An 11,974-nucleotide genomic window follows, 5' to 3' on the forward strand; every position below is an offset into this window, starting at 1 on the left:
GTGTGTCCCTCAGCCGCCCTTTTAAGTGACTCTTAAAGATGGGTAGACTTGTACTTTCCCTCACTGACAGTGGAAGACTATTCCAGAAGCTCACTCCCTGATATGACAGAGCATTCTGTGAAAAGGTGGTCCGCCTGAGTGCCAGTTCACAATCACCTCTAACAGTGGCTCGAGTCAGTCGAGACCCAGCAACACTGCTAGACTTTTGTTTAATAAAATCACTCATTGGTGGAGGCGCCAGACCATGTATAACTTTGTATATTAGACAGGCAGATTTAAATAATTTGAAATTAGTAAAATTTAAAAACTTGTATTTTTCTAAAATTTGACAATGGTGATATGAAAAAGGTTTTTTATCTAATATTTTCAATGCTCTTTTGTAGCATACTTCAATTGGCCCAATAGCAGCAGAGCTCATATAGGACCAACTTGTAATACAATATTCAATATGAGCCAGTATCATAGAATGCAGGAATGTAATCGCTGCTGTGTCTATTAATGATGTGCGGATATGTCTAAAGTTCTGTATATTAACATTTACAGTTTTCACTACTTTTTTAATGTGTTTTTTAAAGGATAATTTAGAGTCTAGTAGCACTCCCAAATACTTAAATTCCTCAACATTAATTAATTCTTGTGCACCCAAGCAGACTTTTACTGCAGCCACGGTTGTTTTAGGCTTACTAAAAAACATTGATACGGTCTTTTTAAAATTAAGGCACAAGCATGAGTCATTCAGCCATTTTTGTAAATCATGTAATGCCAGTGAAAGCTGATGGGCTGCATCATCAGCAGTTTTGGCTTGCATAAAAATTACCGTATGCCCACATAAGATAAGGATATCTTATGTGGGCTATCCTTAATAAAATATTTTAGGTATTGTGAAATGTAATCACATTATAGAGTCCTGGTGCATCCCTTATCTCAGGTAAAAAAAAAAAAAAAAAAAAAAGAAGAAGAAAAAAGAGAGAGAATCCCTGGAGGATTTTCACCACAGAAATATTGTCTCCCTCGGGATTTCCCTTAATGCTTCAAAATTCCCAGTGACCCTTGTCCAGGAGCCACTGGACCCCACTGACCCACAATAGGTAGCCAAAATCAAAGATTTGTATTAAAGGTCTATCAGAAAGAATGTTGGGACTCACACAACATGACACACTAAGTTCCCAGAATAGCGCTTGAATAACCAAAAAGACCCACTGTACCCCCAGTGTGTTGTAAAACAAATTCGAGGTACCCTGGAACCCAGTGGAAACTTCAGCAGCACCCCCCTTTGGACCCATTCAAATTCTTCTCAGATGCTTTGATTTATCTTCCATGGAACTTCCTCCAGCCAAAACCTGGCTCCTGTGATACCATCTCGCACCACAGCGATTGTCCCTTTATAATCACGTTTAACGCCTTCACATGCCGAAAAGAAGAAGTCGATTCCTCAAGGAAGTATTCGTTTCATGAAGCGACGCGTTTTGTGAAGAACCTGGAGTATATTTGAATTAATAATCTTTTTGATCGAAAGAGTTTTATACATCATGTGGGTTATAATATTATGTCTGAGGTCAACAGGTTCAAAACCTCAGGTTCATCACCTTTTCATCAGGCAAAATACCACTTCAACGCATCGACCACCCCTCATTGAAACTCTAAATATCAAAGCAGCGCACGAGTCCTTGAAGGCATCACCATCGCTCTGTTTAAACCTCGCCTCCTCCAAGCAGGAGAACGGACAGAGCTGCAGGTTGGAGCGGTTAGTCTTTGCACATTCATATTAATCCGACTTTATTCTTTCCAAAAGTCTTCAGACGATTGAAGTTAGCTTGAGTTTGTGTTAATGCTCAAAAACTCTGTCTGAAAAAATATTTTCATTGTGATTTAGCATCATCAAGTGGTTGAGGTAAACACATGTGCATAACTTTTGCAAAATCAACCAGATTTGTTTACTTTCGGCCACTTGGCTGGGTCTCCTGGAAACACTTAGGAAAAAGGAAAGACTCATCAACGCAGACTTTAGGAGGTGCCAGATAAGATTTTGTACGCTTTTCGGGATGTTTCCCACGACTATCCTCCTCGCAACGCTCTGCGCTTTTGCGCATCTGGACACCTTTACGCGTGGCTGCCAGCTCCCCTCGGAATGGCGGCCGCTGAGCGAGGGCTGCCGGGCGGAACTTGCGGAGATCATCTTGTATGCCCGGGTCCTGGCAATCCACCGGGAGCCGGTGGGCGTTGGAGTGGGCAGTCTGTACAACTCCTTGCCCTTCGGGTTCGGATACGGGTACGAGGGCGCAGAGGAAGGGCTGCTGTACTCTGCAGAGGTGGAGCTGCTGTGTGACCAAGCCTGGGGCAGCATGCTGGAGGTACCCTCTGGATCCAGGCTCAACCTGACCGGGCTTGGTTACCTGTCCTGTCAGTCCCACACCGTGATGGAGAACTACTCCTATTTCTTTTTCCTCAGGTGAGGTAGAAAAAACGGTCACTTTTTATTTCAGAAAATTAATTTGATATATTTTTTTGGTTCTATTTTTTTTTTTTTGCAAAAAAAATGAAACCAAACCAAACCAAAAAAGAACCCATAATTAAAAACTATTTCAGCTTTACCTGAATTTGTCAAATCTATTATTGTTGCCACATAAATGAAAGAGCACCTTTAAATTAACACTGTTTGTATGTAAATAATCAAAGTAGTAAAACAAATGAGTAAATACCACTTTGCAGGACTGCCACTTTTGGCTTTGGCCTTCATCAAGACTTTTTATTACTGTACACCTATCAGCTATAAATTGGAGTTATTAGCAAATGATCAGTTTATCAGCCACACAGATTATGACATCATGATGTATTTCTGTTCTCTATTCTGGCTGTTAAAGCAGACCTACTAGTTATTTTCTTATAGTATACAATACATTGGTGGATGTTCATATAGAAAATGGCCAAAGTTTAAAATAACAAGATCAGTAGATTTGCAAATAATTCCTCAGAACCAAATAGCCAGGGTTCAGAATGCTATTTCTAATAAATTTCTAACATAAATACTCATTATTTTAATTTGTGAATCATGCAAAGCTTCTCCGGTACAATCCAAGAACAAAAATATACTGGAAAGGAGCAGAGTGCATTCTTTTTAAATGCAGATTCAAATGTGCTGCTTACAGTTGTTCCCTTCATCTCCTCTGTAGGATGGATGAGAACTACAGCATCCGACCTCATGGGGTCAACTTCCAAGATGCCATCTTTGCTGACACGATTGAGAACAGACGCACGTTTTCCAGTCTGTTTCAGTTCTCCAACTGCACTCAGGGGAGCCAACCATTTCAGACTTTCAGCCCCGAGTGGGACATGCAGGAAGACAGCAGGGTAAGGCATCACTTAGTCATAGTTAGCCTGTTAAAGTGTTGTACATGAAGAAGAGAAACCAAATGTCTATGATTAAACTGACCATTGCAATCTATAATAAAAAGCTTCATTACCTTCTTAGAAATGTTGGTGGGGTTTTGCTGACACTGCAAACAAACACAAAACTATCTTGTTGTCACAGAGATAACAAATAGTCCATGGGATCATCAGGGAGCAAATGTGTTTTATTAAATTTGGATTTTTATTGCCTTTTATATATCCCTACCCCCCCAACAAAAAAAACCAAACAAACAAAAACCAAACCAAACAAAAACAAAACAAAAAACAAAAAACAAAACGTAGAATTAAAAAAACAACAACACAACAACAACACAACCCCCCCCCCCACACACACACACACACACACAATGAATATGAGTCACAGTGAAATAAGTATTTGATCCCCAGCAACCCAGCTAGACATCTGACTCCCATGGGTGGGATTTCAAACAACCAATTAATGACACAGATTTCAGCTTGTTATTTGTATAAAGTACACCTGTCCAAAGAATCAGTTTCTTCCATTCCAACCTCTCCACCACTGTGAGCAAGAGCAAAGAGCTGTGAGAAGATGTCATTGAAACCAAACTCAAGCTCTCTTGCTTCACCTTCACCATGTTTGTAGAAAAAATGCTGATTATCACCCAAAAAACACCATCCCCACAGTCATGCATGGAAGCGGAAATCATGCATTGGTGCTGTTTTTCTGCTAACGGTACATGATGGCTTAACATATATTAAGGGAAAATGGACAGGACCATGTACCAAAATCTTGGATGAGAAATCTCCTTCGCTCAGACAGAACACTGAAAATGGGTCATGGATGGGTCTTCAGGCATTACAATGACCTGAAACATACTGACAAAGCTACAAAGGAGTGGCTAAACTGGCTGGGCCACTTCATGACCTTAATGTGCATCTTCACACACTAAGGTCATGAAGTAGCCTAGCCAGTCTCCAGACCTCAGTCCTCTAAAAAATCTGTGGAAGGACTTGAAGCTTCGAGTTACTAAGCAACTGCCAAGAAATCTAAAGGGTTGGAGAGTTTCTGTAAAGAGGAGTGGTCCAAGATTCCTCCTGAGATGTGTGCAAACCTGACCTGACCAGCTACAGGAAACATCTTACTGCTGTGCTTGCCAGCAAGGGCTTCTCCACCAAGTAGTAAGTCATGGTTAGCTAAGGATCAAATACTTATTTAACTCACTGACATGTAACTCAAATTTTGCAACTTTTATGTCATGTGTTTTTGTTTGATATTTTGAATGCTTGTTTTGAACATAGCTAAAGGTTTGAAAATTATGTCACTGTATAAATAGTAGCTAATTCCCAAAATCACAGGCCTCAGATGGCTCTAAGGGCTCCATTCCCAACAGTTTTTTTCTAGACTTGGCTATGCATGATGTCATTGAGAGTACATATAGTCAACTTTGATTGGACGCAAACACAGGAGCACCACTCACACGATTCTTCTATTTACAAGGGGCAGCCAATCAGAAGCAAGTTTGCTTATAGAGCTGTTGACCTTAAAATGAAAGGAGCTATTAAAAAAAAAAAAAAAAAAAAAAAAAAAAAAAAGAGCTTCTTAGAAGAATGAGCCTAGTCAGTCCCCTGTTTCAAATAGGCCAACTTTTTGTGGGGGTTTGCAGAAAATGTAAACCCCCACAAAATGTTTCTTTTAAAAAGTTGTGGTCATTTAAATAACATCCTGTACATTAGGTAGATAATGGATGCGCACAGGCATCCAACCAGACACTTCCAGGGAACGTGGCCGATCGTGTGACTTTAAAAACCATGTTGTTACCATGGTGATAACAGATTAAGGGTCCAGACAAACAGCAGTGTGCAGGGAACTGGAACTGGAGCAACTAACATTATTAGGGTGTTGTAGTTTCGGTAATGTTTGAGTCAGAAACTGGCAATGAATCAACCGCTGTAGCTGAACTATGTGTACGAGCAGAGGGAGGTCTTGGTTTGTGTGTGTGGACACCTAATAATGAGCTGAGTTGTGAGTCCGTTGACAGGAATGTGGGAAAGAAAGATCAGTCAAACTACCCTCTGGCACTGTGCAGAGCTGAACACACAAATACCCACACAAAATGGATTGATTCTCAGAAGGATGACAAAAATGCCCACATGCACAAACAAAAGAATCAATTGTACTGTTAATAAAGTTTTAATATGTGATTGGCCCGACGTAATCAGGTCCCAACCTGTTGTAGATCAAAGCAAACTGATGAGTCGAGGTCCTTCCAGGTTGCACCTCAGGCATATCGGATACTGTCCGTGCACCCTGGGGTCAAAGATCAAATAGCAGAGATCGACGACTTTGACACCACCAGCTTGAAAGCGTGTCAGTCTGCAGCTTTGATCTGTATCAGCATGAAGCAACATATCACGCTGACCTCGGACCAGAGATAGGCTGAAGCTTGTGATGGGAGCTTTGCTGCTAGGATTCAGACATTCATTATCACATCTGCTCTGACTGATTCAAGCTCGCACCTCAAACAAGACAGGACACGGCAGCTGGAGACAAATTTACGACACGTCTTTGCGTTTATTTTGAAAAGGTACAGCTGAGTGGTTGCTGAATAGTTTTTGTGACACACCAAAGAAGAGGCCCTCACTTTGGTGTTTTAATGATGATGAAGAGCACAGCAAACCTGGTGCCCTGTGGATGAAGGCAACATCACACCCTGGAAGAAAAAACATCCTTCAGGATGCTTCTTGAAGGGATAAAGATGATCAATTAAAACACAATTTATGGTGACACTTCACTCTTTGGCAAAGGTGACACTGATATGCACTTGATGTGCTCATTCGCTTCAAGTCTTCCTTCATATCATAACAGATTTTTTTTGTCTCAGTGTTTTGGGTGTGGGTTTTGTTTTCCTTGCATGATTTGGAAATAATGGAGATGAAAATAAGCACAATAGATCCCCTTTAAAGTCAGTGCGATTTACAGACAGCGTCTCTATTACAATCATTTAATACATCCGGTGGACCGTGGAGCATTACGTGGATCTTTTTCATACACTTGTATCCATTTATTGCACTCGTTATCATCATCTTAACACTCTGAAGGATGTTGTGCCTCATTCCTGGCTGACTTTTTCTCTACTGCCTGCAGCATTCACAGCTGATTTACCTCTTCAGCTTTAAATAATCTCACAGCTAATTTAGCCACAGCATTATTTAAGAGCAAGAATTTAACTGTTAAAGGGCTGCAAAGTGTGGTGTTGTAGTGCCTTCTTTTCTGTTTCTGTTCTGGTTTAAACTACAGGATCTAGCCTCTGAATTAAGGGGTCATAGTTCAGGCAAAAAGGGGTTAAAGGTGCTGTTATTGTAGAGGAGGATTCACGTGCTCCTCTACAATAACCTTTAGGCAAGGCAGGACAAAACAGGTGTTTTGTTTGGGAATGTATATGGAGACGTAAAAAAAAAAAAAAAATGGGGAAAGAAATCTCTCTTCTTTCTCTTTTTATCCTTCTTTAATCTAACAGCCAAGAACCAAGCCTATTAATACTTTTATTATCTAAAGTTAGCTTCCCTTCTTGCATCACTCTGTGCTTTCATCCTTCAGCTGCATTTAAAGACAAAAAAAATAAAAATAAAAAAAATAAATAAATCCCTAAAATCAGAGCTGGGAGGAGGTTTGCTTCTGATTTCAGCTTTGTGGGAACCAGATGCCCCGCCAGAAGGATAGACAGGAGACTTCCTTCACTGCACTTTTCCTGCCAAAACCTTCAATTAGCTTTTGTTCAAAGGCTCATCTTATCAGTAGTGCTCAGAGCTGCTTTTACCACAAGCCAGGTCAGACACTCCTGTGGGTCTAATACAGATATAATACATACATATCATAGGAGTTCTTTGATAGGTCACAAGAAGGCAGGCAGATGGCTCGAACACTTCCTAATCACTTCCATATACAGCACATTTTTACTGTGTATGCATACAGAACTGGTTGATTGTACCCACGGTAAGGGAAGGCAGAATTTTGAACCCTCATGCAAACCCCTTTAACAAGTTTCCTGACTCTCATTAACATTTTATGTACGTGCTTACAGAGGGGTAAAAGGGAGTGCCTGTTTCACTCAAGAGTTAGACACTAAAGCTCATAAAAAATACATTATCAGACTGTGTTTTACAGAAATAAAGGAGAAAAGTGCAGAAGCCGAGGAGAAATGCCACCCTATGGAGCACCTCTTCACCACCTTTATTTCTTTTCTGCTCTCCGTCTCTTCTTTGTTCCTTTTGTCTCTTCATCACTTTTTCTTTCCATTTTCTAGCTTTCCCTTCCCACGCACAGACAATATAAAATCTGCACAAGGAGAGGAGAAACCCTGGCTTGGCTCTTTAACGCCAGCAGTGGAGCTCTAAAGCCACTAACTGTGTGTAAAGGTGTCTGGCCATGTGTGTTGTCTGTGTAATTGTGTGGACTCCTGCTGAGATTCTACATAAAGTTAGGGAGAGAAATCAAAAAGTCTGCAGAAATGAATGAGGAGTCAGGTCAAGCTGGGCGCAAACAAAAACACCTCTAAATTCTTTCAAACATGATTACAGCCTTTGGGTTTTTTTTTGTGTTTTCTTTTCCACTTTTGCTTCCATATTTGACATTGTGTCTTTTTCTTTTACTCAAACAAATGAGTTAAAAAAAAAAAAAAAAAAAAAGTTTGCATAAATTCCTCAAGTTTGCTCCAGAGCAAAATGTTCTAAAAGCAAGTTTAGCATTGCTAGAACTGGACTGGATGGCCTGTGGTGTCACAGTGCAAAGCATTACAGTGACATTAAACTTGCTGTCATGAGGTTTGCATGGCTGATTTAATTTCTCTGACCTTCCTACATTTGCAGCAGTTATGAGTTATAAACCCCCAAAACCTACAGCCATACATGTTAAAACACAGGACAAAGTCTGAGCACCACATTTTTTTCAAATTGTTTATCCAGAGTTACCAAACACCTTCACCTGCTTCACTGTTGCAAATATGTTACAGACAGAATGTTCAGCAAACGCAACTTCACAAAAAAAAAAAAAAAAAAAAAAAAAAAAAAAAATCATTATTGCGATGAAGACAGAGTCACTGACAGGTCAGACTTTTCAGTGATGACTGTGATCAGAGTAAGAACTACTTTGTTGCTTTCAGCTATTTGCAGAAGTCTTTCTTCAGAGTTTATTGCATACCTTCAGCATCAGACAGAAGCAGGGTAAGTCCATTAGTGTTTTGCAGCCTGGCAGCACTAATTACTCATGACAAAAGATCTAACACCGAGACGGGATCGATCAGAATCTAATGACAAACACCAGTGTGTCCTTCAGTCAAGTAAGCTCTCACACAGATTTAAAAATCTGATCCGTTCATTGAAGTTTACAAAAGCTTGCATGGATGCGTTCTAATAACGGCACATAAGATAATTATAAACCGAACTACCAAAATATATCCACCATGTTAAGAAATCTCTGACTTCATGTTATTTCCAGTCAGGCAATGTTTCATTATGACATCACTGTTAAGATGTGGTACCTGCACTGATGAGCCAAAATGTCAGACTGAATCAGAACAGACTGAAAGGTTTCAAGGACCTGAAGGGTCACATGTGACCCTTCAGTCTGACCTGAAGGAAACTGCAACATAGGGCGATCAGTCATTGTAGCCATTTTAGACCACAGTTGCTGTAAATGTTAATTGTTAAATAAATAGAGTTTTGAACAAACTAAGACGACATCCCCATAGTTTCTTGCCTCCCTTTACTGACTTTTGGATACTGAAGAACTTGAATGTTTCTGTGTTCTGTCTTTCTTCACTGTGGACCTTTGTGCATTCAGTTGTCGTCACATGTCCTCTAAATACTGTTTATACAGATGATGCTAAACAGCAGGCAGGTGTGACCCGGATGTTTTGACAGTTGGTGTGCGTTTGTGTGTCCGTGTGTGCTTGATGCATCCCACTGTGAAATTTCCTAAGAGAACTGAAAAGGCAAGGCTTCAAACTGTTTAAAAAAAAAATATGAATTTGACTTCAGTCTTACTGAATAGGAACAAATGCATGAAATATTTCTCTCCCTGGTGGATTGTATCCATGCAGAGGGATTTGGTTTTATTCACATGGGTTTCTACCTTTACACTGATAAAAAGGTAAATGGAATTTTATTGCTTGCTTGCACTACAAACAACATGATCTTGTAGTCTGTGCATACAGTGCAGTATCACCATATGGCCGGGTAACATTGTCCTCGTGAGATTATCTTCATCAGTCTCAGTATGAACTATTTAGACTTTAAAATGAAGTTTAATGTAAAGGGGTTTTTTTTTTGTTTTATTTGGGTGTATTGTATTGCAAAACTAATTCCAAGAAAGGTAGTATGCCATATAAAATGTAAATACAAATAGACCTAAACGTCCAATAACTGGTCTTCTCTGTTCCCAGACTTTTATGGACCATTGTTAAAAGAAGAGGGAATGCCACACCTTGGTAAACATGACCACCCTCCTACTAATACCATTTCTGAGGAGGCTTACACTAAGAGGCTTCTTCAGTTTGTAGTCTTTAGTCTAAGCTAAGCACTAAGCTAAAGTCCCTCCAGTTTTAGCTAACAGACACAACAGTAATGTCTTCTCAGTATTTCTTTAACATTGTTTAAGACAATTTTTCAGCAATTGTTTTCCAAAACAAATGGCACTAAAACAAACTGCATTATATGCCAAAACCATACGAGTGTCCATTTTTGCGATCCTTGGTACCACAGTACAAAACAGCAAGCTAAAAGAACAGGGGCTTGGCCTTAACCTCGACTGTGGTCATCTGAGTATGTATGCAGAGTGAGACAAATAGTGAATGTACAGTACATACTTTTAGTTCACAATATTTTTGAGTTTGTATATGTTACTTGTGATAAAGTGCGCCCATAAACCGAGGAAACCAAACGATACATTCCCACTGGGACGTCAACAGCTGTCACCTTTGTGAACCCTGTCGGTTCAGGTCAGCTCTCTTCCATCAAGAACGTGCAACATTAGGGTCCCAGAAACATCAAAACATGTGACCCTTGCATAGGGATGAGAGGTCAATAGTACATTTATATTACACAGGTACCCAAACACACATGTGTTTTTGAAATGGGAGTAGAAGCCTATAGAAAAGTAAATAAGACTTCCTGCTTAGCATGTTAGGCTTGTTACAGGATAAACAACATGCACAGGAGAGAAAACACACACACACACACACACACACACACACACACACGTAGAGCTCCCACTCTACACATCTAGCTGACGAGATAGCAGCTGGAAGTCTACAACAGTTTGTCAGACACTTAAGACAACAAGCCTTCACGTATGCTAACTAACATCACTTTCTTTCCTCCTTACCCCCAGCTGCTGTGCTCCTCGGTGCAGGCTGCACTGTTTGAGGAGGAGGAACGAGGCCGGAAGCTGCAGGAGCAGTTGGCTGCAGTGGAAAGGAGGAACCGGCAGCTGAAGGAGCGAGTTCGCAAGGTGAAGCGTTCCTTGAGGAACGCCCGCAAAGCTGCACGCAAGGCTGAGCAGCAGGCACAGGAGCTGCAACAGAGGCTAAAAGCCTCAGAGAGAATGGCGGGACATCACCTCAACACTATAACACAGAAGGAGCCTCCACTCGGGGGTTACACAAGTGCAGCGATACGTCACAGGATGCAACTTTAAATCGTATAAGTACCACTCACCTGGACTGCAGAGTGGTTGTAGATCTGGAGAGACTGCTGGGCGGTCTCTCTGCAAGGGACGGAGAAGTGTCACTTATGAGTAAAAACACTTTAAAAGCAATACTCTTCACAGTTGTCTTGTAAATAAACTGCTATCCCTTTTCTTTCTACCTGGAACTCCTCTAATAAACTGTGGATAAGCGTGATTCCCACTTATCTGATAAAAATAAACAGTTTTCTGAATGAGAATCAAACATTTCTCTTTTCCCACCGATTCCTTCTTTGGTTGTTCAGCTCTGCTGCCTTCATGAGTGGATTAAGTGGCAGAGCTGTGCTCATCTCGAGATGTTGTCTTGCTCTGCTCTTACACTAAGAGCAGCTGTGAGCAATAGTAACAGCCACAGTGGGAGCTTATTGAGATGTGAAGGACAATTAGTTCTCTTTGCTTTTCAGCTGTTAATTAAAACACAGTTATGATTTTCACAAGGCACCACTTTTACCTCAGTGGAAAAAACCTGCACCAGGGAACTATTTAGGGATAGAGTTCAGTTGCTTTTAAGTTTCATGCCAGAATTCCAGATAGGCAAAGTTTCACAAGCTATAGGTGGTGTCAGCTTTACAATAAAGTCTATAACAAGGATTTTGGCCTCACAGTTTCTCTGGTATAAGATCTGCATTTGCAAATGCCAAATACTGAATAGTACATATAAAAGGATGCATGTAAATTAATAGTCAAATACAAGTTCTTTACCATTTGATCAACCAATCAATTAATGAAAGCCCTGCATTACACTGACATCCTGTCCAGGCTCAGCTATGGTAGCTGAGATAGGCTTCAGCTGATTCATGGAGGGCAATAATATATTCTCTAAATGTGGTAACAGTTACTTACATATTTTCTGATCATTATGAA

The 11,974-nt window shown here is 40.4% G+C and overlaps 1 protein-coding gene across 1 annotated transcript; it reads left to right on the forward strand.

The window, feature by feature from the left end:
• Nucleotides 1–1,462: 1,462 nt before the first annotated feature.
• On the forward strand, nucleotides 1,463–11,089 carry ccdc3a (coiled-coil domain containing 3a). Its single transcript, XM_082511121.1, has 3 exons — nucleotides 1,463–2,449; nucleotides 3,171–3,348; nucleotides 10,757–11,089. The coding sequence occupies exons 1-3, from the start codon at nucleotides 2,043–2,045 to the stop codon at nucleotides 11,060–11,062; spliced, it is 891 nt and encodes a 296-aa protein (XP_082367247.1). The 5' UTR covers nucleotides 1,463–2,042; the 3' UTR covers nucleotides 11,063–11,089.
• Nucleotides 11,090–11,974: the final 885 nt, after the last annotated feature.

This window comes from Aulonocara stuartgranti, assembly GCF_965226115.1.
Source record: "Aulonocara stuartgranti genome assembly, chromosome: 17".
Classification (NCBI taxonomy): Eukaryota; Metazoa; Chordata; class Actinopteri; order Cichliformes; family Cichlidae; genus Aulonocara; species Aulonocara stuartgranti.

Excerpts from the sequence above, each read along its gene's own strand:
- ccdc3a (XM_082511121.1), top strand. The coding sequence starts at position 2,043 with ATGTTTCCCACGACTATCCTCCTCGCAACGCTCTGCGCTTTTGCGCAT. Across the intron at positions 2,450-3,170 it reads TCCTATTTCTTTTTCCTCAG|GATGGATGAGAACTACAGCA; the intron begins GTGAGGTAGAAA and ends TCTCCTCTGTAG. Across the intron at positions 3,349-10,756 it reads ACATGCAGGAAGACAGCAGG|CTGCTGTGCTCCTCGGTGCA; the intron begins GTAAGGCATCAC and ends CCTTACCCCCAG.